This window comes from Zootoca vivipara, chromosome 11 (assembly GCF_963506605.1).
Source record: "Zootoca vivipara chromosome 11, rZooViv1.1, whole genome shotgun sequence".
Classification (NCBI taxonomy): Eukaryota; Metazoa; Chordata; class Lepidosauria; order Squamata; family Lacertidae; genus Zootoca; species Zootoca vivipara.
In genome coordinates this window covers 48,029,260-48,048,701 of record NC_083286.1, presented here as the reverse complement: position 1 = coordinate 48,048,701, position 19,442 = coordinate 48,029,260, and the positions used below count along the sequence as shown (strand labels likewise).

The 19,442-nt window shown below is 43.5% G+C and overlaps 1 protein-coding gene across 1 annotated transcript in view; it reads right to left on the bottom strand.

Moving 5' to 3' along the window:
- ADAMTS12 (ADAM metallopeptidase with thrombospondin type 1 motif 12) overlaps window positions 1-19,442 on the bottom strand; it is a 118,509-nt gene that overhangs the window by 34,767 nt on the left and 64,300 nt on the right. The window contains exons 7-10 of the mRNA XM_035100561.2: window positions 17,393-17,542; window positions 14,147-14,290; window positions 11,602-11,746; window positions 654-746 (exon numbers count right to left, since the gene is read on the bottom strand). Coding sequence (XP_034956452.2) covers window positions 654-746; window positions 11,602-11,746; window positions 14,147-14,290; window positions 17,393-17,542 — 532 coding nt within the window. The remainder of the gene's footprint in view (window positions 1-653; window positions 747-11,601; window positions 11,747-14,146; window positions 14,291-17,392; window positions 17,543-19,442) is intronic.

Here is a 19,442-nt window from a genome sequence, read left to right as displayed (position 1 = left end):
TTTAATCCAGGTTTGAGAAACGCAACTGTTTGCTGGGTTTCAGTGCAACAGCAAACTGTGTTTCTGGTTTGGTGTTATGTCTGAATCACTCCATAGAAATGACATGCCATCAGTCCCGAGCCACTTGGGTATTCTGAAGAAGCAGGGAGCTTGTTATGGTAATGAGTCCGTGAATTGGGGAAGATGATGGGAGCTGCAAATCATGCACAGGACACATTTCAGAATAATGAACTATCCCAGCTACTGGGATATCGCTAGGTTAGAGACTCAGCTCTGCTTTGCTCAGAGGAAGGTCATCTAGCTGTCAGTGCTATGGAGAAACACCAAAAGTATATCTTTCATTTGATCTGCAGGAGCCTAGGCATGCAAACTTCCTAATGCCGAAGGAGCTGGCATTGATTTGAAAAGAAGGCAATTTCCTTGCCTTCCAGACTGGGGATATAAATGCAGTTGTAAGATGATAACTTAATGAAAAAAGAATCTGATATGGTTAACCTTTCAGAGTGAAAGGCAACAATGAGAATTGCAAAATGTAGCAAATGAAAGATGTTTTATAAGGATGCCACTTTGTTTTGCATTGTGTTCTTGAAGCATAAAGAAAGTCGGGTACCGAGTCATAATTTCCCATTCTGGTCTCTCCTTGTGACAGGTACCTTATTTTCACCGCATCTCGTTCCATCTGCCGCAGCATCCAGTTTCGACCGGCAGGAACCTTTCACAAAGCACCACAATGTCTGGCAAATATTCTGCAACGACAACCTCAAATGTTGTAAAGAAAAAACAATTGAGACTTTAGGGAATTGTGGGTTTTTTGTGTTGTTGTTTTTCGAGAGGGGTATTTTAGCTTGGGTTGTCTTTAAGAGGCTTGATTTCATGCCCACAGGTGTAGCCAACCTGGTGCTCTCCAGGTGTTGTGGATGACAACTCCCATCAGCCCCAACAAGCATCACCAATAGCTAAGGATGATGGGAGTTGTAGTCCACAACATCTGGAGTGCACCAGGTTGGCTACAGCAAGTGGGAAGAATTGTGGAAAATAATGAGATCCAGTGGAATAACCTTGAGTGAGGTTTTACTTACACATCAACTACCTAACTGAATTCTGCAGAATGCAGCTGAATTTTAACTTCATTATTACCTAGCCTTAGGGCTCTCAACCTTTGTTGTCTATCATGCTTCCTAAGTCAGTAAAATTATTACTTAAACCGCAGCACTTTACCCTACTCCCAGTAGTCAAAACTCTGCAGTTAGTTCTAGTCATGGAAGACAGGAAATGGATAAACCTCATTTCCTGTCAAGCACCAGCTACTACCACCTGGGACATAGGGGACCCACACAGACACTTGCATTTCATTGGTTTTGAAGGAGAAAGCAAACCTTTCTTGCCCAATTAACTCTCTCAAAAACTGGATGGGATGAGTCAGGAGTCTAGCATTAGTGCCCATTAGTTTTTTTGGGAAATGAAAAATAAGTATCATTTTTGTGAAAGTTAACATTTGCCAAGAATATGAATTTCCACATTTGGTAGATTTTGGAGCTGTGAGCTGACACTGCTCTCAACTACTCTTTGAATAAAAAGCACAGTTACGCCAATGGAACTCATGCCTATTGGGAATGAGGTAAACAGCAAAGAGCTACTAGCATTTATTTTTCTGAAAAGTGTATCGTCAAGGGCTTACAACTATATGATTTCTCCCCCTCCCTTCCCCCCATGGTATTATGAGTTGTATATTTTTCTTTACTGTAAGTCACTCGGAGGCATTCAGATGACAAGTGACTAATAATAATAATAACAATAATAATAAATTATTTATATCCTGCCCATCTGGCTGGGTTTCCCCAGCCACTCTGGGCGGCTTCCAACAGAAAAATGAAATAAAATAATCTATTAAACATTAAAAGCCTCCCTAAACAGGGCTGCCTTCAGATAATAAACAACAACAACAACAACTCATCCACTATGCACACAATGCCAGTTAAGAAAATTATTTGCTTTAAAGCATAGGAAATGCAATGGAAGAATTAGAATAAAGAGCAACAGGATAAAGTAGGAAGCATACAGTATAAGAAAGGAGCGTCTCCACCCCCATCATTCAGTCCGGACACTGAGATCCAGTGCTGAGGGCCTTCTGGCGGTTCCTTCATTGCAAGAAGTGAGGTTACAGGAAAGCAGACATAAGGACCTTCTCAGTAGTGGCACCCGCCCTGTGGAATGCCCTTCCAACAGATGTCAAGGAAATAAGCAGCTATCCTATGTTTAAAAGACATCTGAAGGCAGCCCTGTTTAGGGAAGTGTGACAAGTTGAAGCACTTTTAAAATGTTTATTTCTGCCCGGCTGGCAAAGAGTTAACCCACCTCCAGCCTGACTGGCATAGAACTCTGATGGGGGCGGGACTGTGCCCGGTTTGAAAGGAGGGAGAGTCGGTTTGGTCAGTTAGGAGGGAGAGGGAGGAAGGTGTGGGGTGGTGTTATGAGGTGGCTTGTATGAAGACAGTTAAGAGGCTAGGAAAACAAAGTTAAATGTTTGACTGAATTTATTTTGTACAACTGGAACAAAGCTAATTAATAAATGACACGTTAAAGAATCACTTATGTTTTTAACACAATAAAACTTCATCTCTGTTTTTGCCAACAAGAGGTCCGTCTGTATTTTTTCCAGCGAGGTACCAGGACTCACAACCGTGGTGACTCAAGAGAGGGCAAAACTCACCTCAGGCAGGGAGGTGGTGGTTTGTGTCCTGAAGTTACACGGAGGAGGCTAAGAAGGGTAACCTGAGGTGCCAAGAAGTTGCCAGAGTGCATAGGGCAAACTTCTACGGTGGGGGGAATCCAACTGAGGGAGACCCTTTACTGGAGGCAAGAGGTTATTCCTGGGGGACAGCCTAGAGTTTCTCAAGGTACCAGGCCACGCAAGCTGGAAGGCTCTCCTTACTAAGAAACCCATTAGTAAAAGGGGTTTATTTTTTGAGGCGCCAGGAGAAGAGGGTAGGTGTTTTCCCCTCTGGATTCCTGTGTCGCAGTGATAGTAAGGTAGAGTGGGACCAGGGTCGTCACATTTTTGGTGGCAGCGTCGTGATCGAAATTAAAAGCTCACGCGCCTAGTTTGGTTTGAGTCTGTCAGGATTTTCCTGTGAGGAAAATGACTCACGTAAGAAAACCCAGAGAGGCAAAAGGAGATGAAAGAACGGAAGGGGCTGAGGGAAGCCCAGGTTCTGAGGTAGAACTGATGAAACTACGAATTGAGATGGCCCGAATTGAAGCTGAGAGGGAAAAGATAGCAGCTGAAAGTGAGAGAGAAAAAGCCAGAATTGAAGCTGAGAGGGAAAAGATAGCAGCTGAAAGTGAGAGGGAAAAAGCCAGAATTGAAGCTGAGGAGAGAATGCAGTCAGAGAGGATAAGGGCACAATTAGAACAGGACAGAATGAAGCTTGAAGAGATACGTTTGAGATCGGAATTAACTAGCAGCCCAGTTAATAATGATAGTATCGCAATTAATTTAAAAAGGTTCCCCAAATTTGGAAAAGACGATAATGTCGAATCGTTTCTATTTACCTTCGAACGCGTTTGTGTGGAATTTCAAATACCTGAGGAGAACTGGATGCTTTATTTAAGACCTCAAATTTGTGGGATACTAAGTGAAATTTATGCTGACCTGAGGGAAGAAGAGCTGTCAAGTTACCAAGTATTTAAGCAAAGAGTCAGGGTTCGATGTGGGCTCACGGCTGAACAAAGCAGAAAGGCTTTTCGTGAGGCAAAAAAGGAACATAAAGAGACTTATGCCCAACTAGCTAGCCGCTTAGATAAATTACTTGACAGATGGATTCAAGGGAGTGGAGTGAAGGACTTTGATGAGTTAAAACAATTAATTTGTTTAGAACAATTTTTTAAGCAAATCCCTAGCAATTTACGTTGGTTCTTGAGGGATAAAAAACTGAAAACTGTGGCACAGGTTGCCGAGGTCTTAGACGAACTACAAGGTGATTTCAATGAAATAGCATTCCCAAAACACTCACAGAAGGGTAATCCATGGAGAAACAGAGAAATTAAAGACAGGCAAGAAAATTTTCCTGTCAGGGAATCAGTTTCTGACAAGACAGGGTCTAAGAAAATCACTTGTTTTTTCTGTAATCGTGAGGGCCATGTACGTGCCAGGTGCCCCCTGCTGGTTAAGTCGCAAACTACACCTACTGCAGCTAAACAAGTAAAACTGGTAATGCAGTCACAGGAAAATAGCTCGCCTCAGACAGAAGGCTCAGAGAAAGCAGACAGTCCAGCTGAGACTACTTCTAAGGTCTTGCAGGTCTGGAGGGCTGAGCAGGAGTGCAACCAAGATTACATGGAGCCAATTGAATTAAATGGTCAGTTTTTTTTAGGTTTGAGGGACACAGGAGCAGAAGTCTCACTTGTCAAATCACAATTTGTTCCAAAGGAGCAGTACCTCAAGGGTCAGTCCTATAGTTTAAAAGGCATATGGGGCCCACATTTTGAAGTACCATTAGCTGAAGTTGATATTACCTACAAAGGATTTTGTGGCAAGTGGAGAGTAGGAATCCTAAATGAATTGGAGGTACCCTTTTTAATAGGGAATGACCTAGCTAGTCAGAAGCACCGTATTCAAGTGATAACTAGGTCACAGTCTCAAGTCACTGAGAGTAATCCTCCTGCAGTTATAGAGTCACCCATAGATCCTAGTGAGGATGAAGGGCTGATTAGCGTGCCAGTGGTCCAGGAGCACGGTGCCCAATTCTTGAGTGATCAAAAAGAGGATGAAACTATAAAAGAGCTGTGGGGTAAAGCACAAAGTCCTACTGCAGAAGTAACTGTAGAGAACCCCTGCTTATTTACCACCATGGAGGGAAGACTGTATAGAATTTCTAGGAGGAGGAAAACTGCTGCGGTTTGGGAAAGGAAGAAACAGTTAGTGTTGCCAAGAGCTTACCGGTTGCAAGTGCTACAAATGGCACACGACGCACCCTCAGCAGCGCATCTAGGCATTAGAAAGACTAGTGATAGAATCCAAGCAAGATTTTACTGGCCTGGGATGGGCAAAGACATCAAAGAGTATTGCAAGTCCTGTGTGATCTGCCAAAAAGCAGGCAAAAGAGCGGACAAAACGCGAGGCTTGTTACAGTCTATTCCCGTAATTACTGAGCCCTTTTCCAGAGTAGGAGTGGACATCCTCGGGCCTATCTCCAGAGTTACAAAAAGGGGGAATAAATTTATTTTATGCCTCGTGGATTATGCTACGCGCTATCCAGAAGCAATACCTCTAAAGGACATTGACTCAAAGACTGTAGCAAAAGCCCTCATGTCGGTGTTCTTAAGGCTGGGATTCCCCAAGGAAATTATAACAGATTTAGGGACATCCTTCACGTCCAAGACCATGGAAGAGCTTTTAACTCTTTGTGGGGTTAAGCATGTTAAAACTACGGCTTATCATCCGCAGTCGAATGGCTTGACGGAGAAATTTAATTCGACCCTGAGCCGGATGCTAAAAACCTATTCCATCAATCATCCTAACGACTGGGATGAGAGGCTGCAACACTTCCTATTTGGTTATCGCGAAGTGCCGCAGGAGAGCACAGGGTTCAGTCCTTTTGAACTCCTATTTGGACGACAGCCACGAGGACCCCTAGACTTGATGAAAGCAGCGTGGTCGGGGGAGGAGCAGATCGACAGCCCTGATGTTGTGACGTATCTACAGGAGCTGCAGAGCGACCTTCAAGAGCTACGGGAGCAAGCTGCTCACAATTTGCAGCAGGCACAGCGTCGACAGAAGCAGTGGTATGATGCACACGCAAGAGACAGAACTTTCCAGCCTGGTGACGGTGTGCTCGTGTTAAGAACAAGACGTCGAAAGAAGTTGGAGATGTCGTGGGGCGGTCCCTTCAAAGTGGTCGAGAGGATATCAGCGGTGAACTATTTGGTAGAGTTAGATGGGGAAGGAAACCGATGTAAAAACTTTCATGTAAATTTACTTAAGCCTTATTTTGACAGAAATAAGTTGGTGTTACAAGTAAAGGGGAAGGTGACCCAAGGGATTCATTTAACTGGGTGGGGAGAACTAAGTAAGGGCACAACTCTAGCAGAGGTGTCATTCGATGAAAGTCTGACCCCAGAGCAAAAGGAGCAGTTAAAATTAGTCCTTGCTCAGTTTGCTCAAATCTTCTCAAACATCCCAGGGAGGACCAGCCTAGCAACTCATGTAATAGACACAGGGTAAGCACATTAGTGGGAAGGAAAACATCATAGCGGACGCTTTATCCAGGTATTTTTGAGAGGTATAGAATGGTGCAAATGATTATATGAAACGGTGATAACCCTAGCAGAACATTTGTGCTTAGGCGTTATAATCTGACACATGCCAAACATGGTTTATCTGTGTACAAGTTTATGAGATGTTAATTTAGTTGACTTTGTAATATGAATGTTATAGAATGCATTGAAGTATTTTTAACCCCAAGCCCATTGCTTTGGCATTGCTCTAGTTAGTTAAGAGCAAGCCGACGCAATGTCTTTGTGGTGGGGGAGATATGTGACAAGTTGAAGCACTTTTAAAATGTTTATTTCTGCCCGGCTGGCAAAGAGTTAACCCACCTCCAGCCTGACTGGCATAGAACTCTGATGGGGGCGGGACTGTGCCCGGTTTGAAAGGAGGGAGAGTCGGTTTGGTCAGTTAGGAGGGAGAGGGAGGAAGGTGTGGGGTGGTGTTATGAGGTGGCTTGTATGAAGACAGTTAAGAGGCTAGGAAAACAAAGTTAAATGTTTGACTGAATTTATTTTGTACAACTGGAACAAAGCTAATTAATAAATGACACGTTAAAGAATCACTTATGTTTTTAACACAATAAAACTTCATCTCTGTTTTTGCCAACAAGAGGTCCGTCTGTATTTTTTCCAGCGAGGTACCAGGACTCACAACCGTGGTGACTCAAGAGAGGGCAAAACTCACCTCAGGCAGGGAGGTGGTGGTTTGTGTCCTGAAGTTACACGGAGGAGGCTAAGAAGGGTAACCTGAGGTGCCAAGAAGTTGCCAGAGTGCATAGGGCAAACTTCTACGGTGGGGGGAATCCAACTGAGGGAGACCCTTTACTGGAGGCAAGAGGTTATTCCTGGGGGACAGCCTAGAGTTTCTCAAGGTACCAGGCCACGCAAGCTGGAAGGCTCTCCTTACTAAGAAACCCATTAGTAAAAGGGGTTTATTTTTTGAGGCGCCAGGAGAAGAGGGTAGGTGTTTTCCCCTCTGGATTCCTGTGTCGCAGTGATAGTAAGGTAGAGTGGGACCAGGGTCGTCACAGGAAGTTTTTAATATTTAATGCTGTATTGTTTTAATATTCAATTGAGAGCCGCCCAGAGTGGCTGGGGAGACTCAGGCAGATGGGCGGGGTACAAATAAATTATTATTATTATTATTATTATTATTATTATTATTATTATTATTAGCAGAGGTTTTCATATTTTCTACCTTCAGGGCATACAATACTTTTCACACTGACCCGTTTGCCACGATGACTCATTTGAGCATCTGCCATGAAACTCAAATCCTCTACACATTGCAGGGGATTTTGGAGCTATTGGAATACATAAGTTAGACATGTCAATAGCATAGCTGCCAAGTACCCCGTTTTCCCCGGGAACCCCCCGTATTTTCTTACTGTTTCCCGCAGGTGTCCCGAATGGCAAAATACCCCGTATTCCCCCTGATTGCGGAGCTCCTGCCGGCGGCCATGTTCTTCCGGTGCCGCGCCGGCACTGGAAGTCGCTTCTACGCACTTCTGGACATGCGCAGAAGCGACTTACGACATCGCTGTGCCCATTTCCAAATGTCTGCAGCGCCAGAAGTCGCTTCTACGCATGTCCAGAAGTGTGTAGAAGCGACTTCCGGTGCCGCGGCGCTGCTGATCCCGGATTTTTCAATCCGGAACTTCGCACTTATGGTCTATAGTTGGATTCACCCCTCCCCCCACGACACACACTAGAAGCTTTACTGTTTTCCTCTTGCCGGTGGGCAGTTTTAATTCACTTCCAAATATTCAGGGAAGCCGAAGAACAGAAATGCAGAACAAATCACGCAGGGGGTCCTGGTCAGATAAATCATTATAGAAAGGGCTCCCTGTTAAGAGAGTTTGAAAGCCAATATTCTAAAGCAACTTTTCTATGTAATTTGATGTTCGTAGTCCAGTAAGACAAATACGGAAACATAGACAGGAAAACCCAACTGCACATTGAAGTCTGCCCTCCTAAGTCAAAGCTGAAATCCACCGTGACTCTGCATGGAGCTCCCTCATCTTCCTCAGTCTTCCATCCCACTTATGAACAAGCCCAATGCTCCTCTGTACTGTGAGGATGACTAGCAATCAAGGTTCACATCAAGGCATACAAAGCCCTAAACAACTTGGGATCGTGTTATCTCAGGGACCTCTTTACCCTATATGTTCCTGCCTGATCACTTCCTAGTGATATCAGGCAAATGCCAACTGGGCATAGCTGCCAAATCTCCCGTATTCCCCGGGAAACCCCCGTTTTTCCAGCTGTTCCCAGCTGAAAAAACAGATTTGTTTGTTTTTCCCCGGTTTATTCTGGCGCGGTGGCCATTTTGGAACTGGGCGGAGCATGCTCAGAAGCGACTTTTGATGCAGCTCTGCCCAGTTCCAAAATGGCTGCAGTGCGACTTCTGGCGCAGTGGCCATTTTGGAACTGGGCAAAGCAGCATCAAAAGTCGCTTCTGAGGATGCTCCACCCAGTTCCAAAATGGCGGCAGCGCTACTTCCGGTCTGCTACTTCCGGTCTGATCCCTTATTTCTCCGACAGGAACTTGGCAGGTATGCAACTGGGTTAAGCTTCAGTCACTTGCTTAAGGCTCCCCCCCCCCTGAAGTGCGACCCTAGCTGCATGCACTATTTATGTAGTTTTCATGTCAAATGTAGTTTTACGTTGTGCACTGCTCTGACTTCTTTAAAAAAAATGTTAAGCAGTATATAAATTAGTGTAATAAATAATGATCCATTTCATTTCTCATTTTGGGATATTCATGTTCCTTTTGCTGTCCATTCGTTGTGTTCAATTTGGCCCCAGTGCTCATGAGTTTCCCACCCACCCTCCATTTCATTTTGCTGCTGTTCGCATTAGCAGCAGAACCGATTTCAGCAGCTTTTTCCTGGTGGTCGCCATTTTCTTTCTCAGATACCCGAAGTTCTCCCACTCTGGAATGTTCTTGGAGAGCAGGGGTGGCAGCCACTACAAGAAACCCTGCCCCCCCCCAAAGAATGCCCTGGGTCCCCAGGGCATCTGGGGAAAGAAAAAGATTGAAGTCAGCCGCACTTCCATGGGGAAAACGGGACCATTTGGTTCAATTCTTCATTTGTTACAGAATTAATGTGTGCCTCCAGCAATGACAAAGTCATTGGACAATTTGAAGAATATACTTTTCACAGTTAGGAGAAGCCAGACAATTTCACCACAATCGGGGCTCAGCTTTGGTATAGAGTGGACCCCACTGGTCTGCTATGTATATAACCCAACAGTTTATCAAGCCTGGAAGAGACTGGTAAATCATGTGTCACTCAAATGATGTCATATACATGTGGGCATTGATTGAAAGCCCACCTGCCCCACTGCACTTTATCTGACTCTAGATTGTAAAAATATACAAAAACCTCATGCTGGCAGCAATCTTTGGAACCTATGTGGGCATGGGGAATGGAGTGGGAGGAATTACACATATAATTGCAGGCATCGTTTACGTTTCCACTGCAGGCATATGCATGAAAGGATGAGAAAACTATGCGTCAGTTTTACAACACCTTGCCCAATTAAATGTTTTCATAGCTGCAATAGAATTGGCTGTAGAATTACTCCTCCCCTCCCCTCTCTGCTGAACACATATCTTTCTAGGATTGTACCTGCTGTGCTTCGTGGGTTTAGTAACCATGGAGAAAGCCTGGTAGATGATCTCCTCTAGAATTTTGCTGATCTGACTTCACTGCCAGTTATAGCCATCTGACAGATTGTGTGTTGCCGTGAGTCTATATCGAATGCGTACACAGTACAAACCTAGTCCCATGACTGAGCTACAGAGACCAAACTTAGGGCTAGTTTTGCCTGGATGAGATTCCCTTTGGTCTACTGTACAGGAGGAAGCAAGGCTTTTATTAAATGCCCTGTCACTATCTAAGAGTCCAGCATTTTAAGAGCAAGAGCTCTCACAATCAAAGGGAGACAAATACACCCTCCTACATGCTGAAATAGCAAATATAAAGTGCTAGGGCATTGCCTGAAGACACACGGCACAACTCTAATGAAGCAGAGCAGGACGGCATCTGGCCAAGTGCCTGTGGAAGGCCACCTACAAACCCCTGGATGTGTCTGTGCTCAATTCCAGCATGAAGGGAAGGTGGGATATAAATGGAATAAAAATAAACACTGGAAATGGTCCTCTTTCTATTCCGTGAAAACAGTGGTGAGGAACCTGTGGCACCTGTCCTAATTTCATGTGGCCCTCTGGACACTTAGGTCCTGCGCTTGCCCTCCAGACCACCTTTTGGGGAATCGCTTTCTCTTCCATTGTGTGTGCGGGAGAGAGAGGGAGAAAGAAAGAAAGAAAGAAAGAAAGAAAGAAAGAAAGAAAGAAAGAAAGAAAGAAAGAAAGAAAGAAAGAGAAGCAGGAAGAAGAAGAAAGAGACAGGGAGTGAGAGATACATGAGGTGGGACTAAGAGAAAGAGAGTGCTATGCAATCCTTCAAAGCTAAAATTTCTTTTGTCTCTGGCCCCACTCATTGCCAGCATGTCAACAACAACAGGATCAACCCTGCTACACTGAAGAGACCTAGAAAGCTGCTAGAACCAGTGACATCGTGGGCACCATCAAACAGTAGAGATGGTGAATAGAGATGCAACCCAAAAAGATAGAGCGCAAAGTACATTCAGAGCATGGTGAGCTTCTTTTTAAGCATCCTTGTATCTGTAGTATACCGGCAAATTGAACTATGGCATGTCTCCCCCTTGCAAGTTGTTAAGTATAATGGTTTAATTGTACATGGGCATTGAAATGCAGCTGCTACTCTGTCACAAGGTGTTTAACTTTGGATCACATAAGTAAGGTATTCAGTTGCAAATCTCCATTTTGGGTGTGTTAAGTTGAGTTCTCTCTCTGAAAGCCACAGAGGGCAAAGGATGTGATAATGACTTCTCTCCAGGAGAACATACTCTTAGGCTGGAATATAGGCTATGAGAGACAGAGCTTTGTTTTTAGCTTCTGATCATAGTTCTTTTATGTTTGTATGAAGCTGATTCTATGCCTGGACAAGCATATGATTTATACAACTATCTGGATGTAACATTGATTGTTTTGTGTCTGTTTTGGAACAAGTTCTTTTAGCAAAGCTTTGAAACCATATTTTGGGTTTGGACAATTTTTATCCCAAGAGGAGACTGTTTTTCTTCATCCTATTGCAACAAGCCACACAATATTAATATCTGCAATACAGGCTGTTGTTGTCACCACCTCCTTCCTCCTCCATTTCCCCATTCGGTTCAGACGATTAATGTTGCCACCTTGAAATAAAATGTGGGGCGTTGGGAGAGAAGCAACACTGAACTTACATCCACTTGGTCGCAGAATGTTGCATTGGGTCCATATTGCAACTGGCATTGGTGGTGTACATCATAAATCACTCCAGGGGCAATGAAAGGTGGCTTTAGATCTTTCTTCTTGGGTACATCATCCAGGCAGAAGCCCCATCCTCGGCTAAATATGAGGTGTGAGATTAAGTATTAACATTTGTGGAGGTTTTTTTAAAACAACAACAACAATACTGACACCTGCTTCTTGTGGTGTGGCAATTGTGGTGAAACAGCATCTCCTTCACCTCTCCCTTACCCCAATGGTGGAAGGATGGGAAAACAGGAAAGTGAGTTGAGAGGACTCCCCGCAGACAAGATTGCCACTGCTGGCTATATTAGGATATTTTCACAGGAGCACTATGTGCAACTGTGTGTAGGAGGCGAAAATACTGCCCTATTCATTGCTGTTCAAGACACCAGCTTGATCACAGTATCCTGTTTTGCTCACTAAATTTCCAGGAAGAACATAAGCTTAAACCGCTAACAAGATGATTCAGAAAAATGACGACAATCAATATTTTGAGATGAATGGCATATAAAGAAAGAAAGAAAGCTGAAGAATATGGGCATATTTTAGCTCAGAGAAAAAGCGATGGGCAGTCTTCATACAGCCAGGGAAGAACAAAATGCTGTAAGATATCTAAGACGGCTGCTGAAAATAGCATCTCCATATCAAGTTCTCCCTCCCCCACTCAAGGCTTCATGCAGAGGGACCATAGATCTGTAGTCCCCATGCAGAAGATGAATGTTCAGTCACCATAATCTCCAGTTACCTAGTAGAAGCAGATGGGTGGGAGTACAGACACCCGCCAGTTACTGCTGCTTATCTGGGTGGTGCCAGGGTGGGTTGCTGGTGAAGTTGGAGCCATGAGGCTGCAGCTGTGAAACAGCCACCGCCAATCTTATGCTCCTGGCAGTGCAGATGCACACAAGCGCCAGCTCCCCTGCTCTAGGGCAATGGGGATGTCACAAAGATTGTTTTTCCTTTGAAACTTTTCCCGTACATCTTTGAAATGCACTAAAATAAAACGGGACTTCCTTGTGTTACTTTTGCCTTACATGCTCCCCCAGTAATACTGCAATGCATTTAGCAATAAGAAACATTAATGTTACCCTTTACATTAATGTTACCCTTTTCCCTGGAAAAAAACCCTGATGTTGGGATGGAGGGCACTAGGAGAAGGGGACGACAGAGGACGAGATGGCTGGACAGTGTTCTTGAAGCTACAAACATGAGTTTGACCAAACTGCGGGAGGCAGTGGAAGACAGGAGTACCTGGCGTGCTATGGTCCATGGGGTCACGAAGAGTCGGACACGACTAAACAACTAAACAACAACAATGTTACCCCAGGATTCTAACAGAATTTACTTCCAAAGATGTATTATTTTTCTTTATTTTAGAGCTCTGCAAGTACAGGAGCCCACCAGTTAATAGTTTGTTACAGATTTTGGGGGTGTCATATCTTTACCTTATTATTAGCAAGACTCTGAAGAAACTTTCTAACTTCATCCTCTGAAACGGGGGGCTATGTGGTGCTTGGTATGTTTTATCAGGAAAAATTACTGGTAAACAACCTGGTCACTGAACCCTCACCAGAATAATTGTATATATGGTTAAAATGCTCTTCCCACTGCTTCTGTGCATTTTGGCTAATAACAAGTGTCATGTCCAAAGATCCATCTTCATCTGTCAGCAACTCCTGCACTGCAGGGGGTTGGACTAGATGACCCTTGAGTTATCTTCCAATTCTACAATTCTACGATTCTATAATCTACATCAATTTACCAGTGTTCTAAATTGGGGCACCTAGTCACAAGGTAACCTAGCTCCTGTTATCCCTTGCATGCTTGCTTTGCAATCAATGGTTGTGCTTATGATGATGGTCAGGTGTCACAATAAACTATGGAAGCAAGGTACAGTGAGTCTCAGGTTGCTGTGCTCTCCTCTCCTTCTCCAGTAGAGCAATGAGGAGGCGTTTGGAAGCTTCTTGCTTCCCCTTTCCATTAACAACAGCTTGTCATGCTATTTGACCCCAAGGCTTACCACAGCTTGTTGTTATCATGCTAAACTATGGTTTAGCATGATGCCCGAACTCACCCAGTGTAATGGAGTTAAAATATAGCTATGGTTTAGCATGATGCCCAAACTCTTCAGCTTGTTTGGAGGTTCTAGCAGGGGAGCACAGCTATCGTATACCCTTGACCGAAGAATGGTACACTCCTTCTATCTGAGATGGTCGTCCTCTTCCACCGAGCGTGCAGCTTCGGGAGGGGCGCACATGGAGCGGTGAGGGAGGAAGGGGACACCCGCTTAGCTAGCCAGATCAGCTGAATCAACCCTGGCGATCAATGGGGTGACAGATATCGCAGCCAGATCGCCCTCACATCCAGCATGATGCCCAAACTCACCCAATGTAATGAATTTTTTAAAGAAATAGCTGCAATATCTTCAAAGGCAATGGTGATAAGGATTTTGTTGAATGCGTTCCATTTCCCTGTAGCAAAACTGTCATATTGACTCACTCTAGGAAGCGTGTGACATATTCCTTGCTGCATCTGGACCAGGTGAGAGGACTGGGGTCATACTGCAGCTGCCGGGACATGATGTATGGTCGCCTTCCCACTGGCTCACAGTCATTTTCCTTTCCATCATGCTGAATACCAAAACTGGGAGGGAAACAAATCCAGGTGCAAGATACTGTCAGGGAAGCTTCAAAAAAACCAGAATATCTTATCTACAAATAACCTCAAGCGCTGCAGAAAATATGCTGGGGAATTGCTTCTGGTTATCAGGTAGTGTAAAGTCTGTTATCTGACTGGCCTGGGTGAAGATTCATAGCAGAATATTCCAAAAGACGAACAGCGCTGTGAAAGAAGTCAGTATTTTTATGCTATACAGTGGAACCTTGGTTTATGAACACCTCAGTTTACGAATTTTCAGTTTACGAACGCCGCAGACCCATCTGGAACGGATTAATTCACTTTCCATTACTTTCAATGGGAAAGTTCGCTTCAGTTTATGAACGCTTCAGTTTAAGTACTCTGTGGACTGTCTGGAACAGATTAATCCACTTTCCATTACTTTCAATGGGAAAGTTCGCTTCAGTTTATGAACGCTTCCGTTTATGAACAGACTTCCGGAACCAATTCTGTTCATAAACCAAGGTACCACTGTATTTCTGTGCATGCTGAAAAGTTGGCTTCATTAAGACCTGCCTTCCAGTCACCAACTGCGAGTGGCATCTAGCCAAAATAAAAGTGGCTAGGATTTGGGATGAAAGGCACCAGTAGGGTCATCCCAGGACATTTGTCTCACCTCCCCCGCTGCTCCCATTAGCTACACTGCAAAATCTGAGGGCTCCAATAAGCCCTGGCAATGTCATAGACAAATAATTTTGCTGACTGACAAATGACAAGATAGTGTGCCATGTTCCTCCAGGGGTTCTTCTCGTGCAATGGGCAATCTTCCTCCTCTGTAGGGGCACCTCACATGTGTCACTGTTCCAGCATAGTCCACTTAGCTCCATTGAGAAATTTTGTCCTGCAGCTCGAAGGGTGTTTAGATGGGGCTCAAATTGCTGCACCTTCACTTCCAGCAAGGCAACCAGTTTACACTTGCTACAGGTGTACTGTTGCACGTTCTCCAGCAGGAAAACAGAGGAGGCACAGGTGTTGCAGGTCACTGCGGCAGCTTCCTCACCTTCCATGTCTCTTGGTCCTGCACACTTTGAGAAGGTCCTCCGGGCCTCCCCCTCGAACTCCCCCACTAAATGTCCTCGCAAATGTTCCTGTTTACAAGTCCTGATCACAAGCTCTCCGAAGCTGCAATCAGCTACGGTAAGTATAACTGCTGCTGGCTGCTAACATATCTGTCCTCTAACAGGTGAGAATTGGCAGGAGCTGTCACTGCTGCTCCAAAACATCTACCGCCTAAGGTCACTTTGCCTAATGGTAGGGCTGGCCCTGGTCAAAGAGGATGTCAAAAGAGACACCTCTTGGGTTATGCAGAGCTGCAGGAAACTCAAGAATGATTCTGTATGTAGCCCAGCATACATGCCAGCGTTGCAAGGAATCTTGGGATGAAGCTATCAAACTGCATAGTGCTTAGAAAAAACTTGGGAATTCTGGTCTCCCAGTGGGAGAGGGAGAACAGGTTTCTGCTAGAGGATATCAAGCTGTGGCAGAGGAACAAGAAGGGACATGGTTTTGCATCTCCCCAGTGAGAGAAGGGAGACGAAAACCAAGTAGAAGACAAGATAAAGGGGGTGACAAGAAAAATGATGGTTGGGGGGGGGAGAGAAGGGAGAGGGCTGGAGTGGTCAAGAGATGGTGTGGGATGAAAGATAATGGAATTTTTTATTAATGGATGGATTAAAAGGTCTGAAACTGGAATGTTAAAGGAGCTGGTCGGGGAAGCTAGGGAATTGTTTCTACAGGGGAGGGAGGGGGGAGTTAGTGGAATTGTAATAACATTGATACAATGATGTCAGAAATGGGAGAATAGAATATTTTTAGGAAAAAATTAAAGACCAAGGGGAATTATTAGAGATAGATTTGAATAAGAGGATTTTTAAAATTGTTTAAGTTTTATTAATAGGTGAAAAATAAGATAGTTATATGATATATATATGATGTATTATTATACAAAGAGTTAGAATATTGATGCTAGATAAAGATGGGTAGTATTAAGAGAGCTGCTTAAGTTGGGTATAAATTAGACTTGGGAAAGGAGGGACGGGGAAGTCGAAGTTATTAATAAGGGTTAGAAATAAGATGTTTCTTCTTCTTTTTTCTTTTTTTATGCTTTTTGTATTTTCTTCTATTTTCTTTTCTTTTTTTCTTTATTTTTCCAGTATTTGGTTTTCTTTTACTGGAACAATGTATGATGAACAAAGAATGTTACGTATATTTGTATGTTGAAAAATTTCCAATTAATATATTATTAAAAAACAAACAAACTGCATAGTGCTTTACTGGCACACCTGAAATAAGATTGCCCAAGAGCCTGTTTGCGTTGCTTGTGCAATTGGGCTAGATATAGATGCCAACCATTGCGGTGACATCACTCTGACTTCAGGGCAAGGGGGGGGGAATCCTATGGCTCTCCAGTGGTTATTATTGGATTTCAGCTCCTATCAGCCCCAATCAGAGAAAGATACCCACTTAGTGCCAAAGATAAATATTGACTCAGTTGGTGCTGAAAGAAGTACAAAGTTAGGTTGGAAGTGAATGCAATTATTGGCTGTTAAATTTTGTTTGCTCTTGCTTTCATCTTTACTTGATTTTTAAAAAGTGCCTGAATGGAACAGTGCAAACAACAAATTGCTTATCAATGCTAACAGATCCGTTTCTAAGAAGGTATTTTCTGAATTACAAACAGAACATGCAGACATTGGAATGATTCAAGAAACACAAAGAAAAGCCCATCCAAGCATCTTCTGGAAGGTTTAAAGCTAGGCAGGTCACTAGCCTTTTTTTACTTTGAGAAATATATGAAAAGTATTGCAGTGTTGGCCAAATCACACAGGTAAAAGTAAAACCTTCTTCTGGCGAAATGTTTATTTTATCAACATAAAAATCTCGAAACATATATGAGTGCCTGCATTTAGGTTTCTGCTGTTTGTTTCGACTCATTATCCTGACCTTAGAACTCCTTGCTACAACCATCACCAAGTTTTGTTACTTCCTCCTCGGAATGTAAGAGCTTTAGAAGCAATTTCAGTTCTGGTTAATCATGTGACTTGACACCCTCTCCCAGAGTTTTCATACCTGTGTCCAAGTTCATGTGCAATTGTGAATGCCAAAGGCAGGCCAGAGTCTTCATTGATATTACAGCTCCGATGAGGCTGGCACATTCCAGAGAGATGGGACAAGCCTAAGGTTTCGCATGGACGATTCATGCCAGCACAAATGTCCTTTCTGGGAACAAAGCAAAATACGTGAAATAAAAAGAACTTTGTAGCATGATTCTGTGCATGTTCAGTCTCGGAAGCAGGGATGGGTGAATCTGAATGTTTCAGTTCCTCATCTCTCCGCTGTTCCATTCAGTTCTCCACATCAGTTTGTGAATATTTTTTAAAGCCCTCTTAAACACTCATCAACATTTTGTGCCATTTTTCTCTTAATGTACGCATTGGTCAAGCAATCTACCCTTCTATAACGCAATTGTCTGTGTTATTTTCACTAACGTATGCACTCTTACACACACTTTCCCCTAGCACAAGCATTTTGTACACAGTACTTGACAGGAGAACTGCGATACAAAATCTGGAGAAGTGCAGGCTTTGAAGAATAGTTGCAGTCAGTTCTCATAATGTTTTGGAAATGCAAGCTGAACTGAATTCGTCCCCCATCCTTGCTTGTAAGTTGCACCGTTTTCAGGCCCTGAGAAGCAATAAACACTGACATAAGACTGCACAAGAAAGCTTATTACACATCCGAAGTAGAAATATTGTCCCATCTTAAGGGGAGCAGCAGACTCCCCTTGTCTATTAAACAACCCCTTGTCCATTAAACAAATTGCAACAGAGCAAAGCCTGAAACCGCTCTCCCAATGTCCCTTAAACACACACACACACACACACACACACACACACACACACACCTGCCACAAACTCTTTCCTTCTTTTCTGCAAGGCTAAAAAGGCACATAGATTGTTTCTGGGCAATCTTTCATTGAGCATTCATCCTGATTTGTTTGCACAAAGTTGACTATCGATTTGAATATTCATTCTGAGTTGCTTGCAGAGACGTTATACCAAGCAATTATCCCACACTTTTCAGTGCGTTTCCCTGTCACTTTGTGTTTGGGCTAAGCTGTGCAAGAGCACCACATCAGCTTTAATTGTGCAACCTGAATTTGCTAGTATGCGATCGAATCCCTCCCACGAAACTTCAGCATAGATCAAGAGCTTTTGTTAGAATACACAAAGGGACATTTACCCCTCAGTCCTGTTTGACTATGACCCAGGAAAAGATGATTGCTTCCTTTTTAAAACTCTCGAAAGCTATTTTCAGAGGCCAATAATGTGCTACAAAGGGCCATCCTGTGTATATATAAAACCGGAGAAAACCCAACACCCCCATTGATTGGTGACATGAAGAAGGATGCTTTGCTTTTGCATGTTATGTCACTGAAATTGATTTTAGGTTCTATATCAAGCATATCAAGCTAGTTGGACAACTTCACCATTCTTTTATTTATCATGCAACTTCCTATTTATCCATTCACTTATCTAAAGACTTAAACTCAAAAGCCTAAGGCTGACTTCTGGTTTCTTCCATGTTTGCTAAAGCAGGGGTTCCCAACAAAATTTTCTCGAGGACCCCTCATCGAGCTGCTATTGTGACAAGGACCCCCATTAATTCCTAATCCTAAAATTAAAAAGTGAGAGCCAAATTAAGAGTCTTTTTATATTTTATATTTATACATTTTTTTACAGTTACAACAGAGTACTCCATCAGTATACAGTTAGTTTTAATTTTCAGTTCTTAATGAGATGAGTTAAATCTGTCCTTTGAGTCCATTATTTCTGAAATATTAGGTTCCAGGGAGGAGGGAGGGGAATGGAGAAGACAGGGTACCTGCACAGTAGCGCACAAATAAAGCCGACGCGCGCAAAGCATCTTGGGGAGGTGAGTGTTAGTAGAATGCGCGCACTGCCTCTTTGCAAAACAGTAGTGTTTGTAAAGCGCCACCTAACGGCATACAGCAGAACTACTGCCTCTATCTAATTCTAGTTTTGCGCTAGACTCTGCTCATGCAGGAAGCGGCCAAAACAAAAAATCTGTTATCATACGAAATATATTTAATATATTT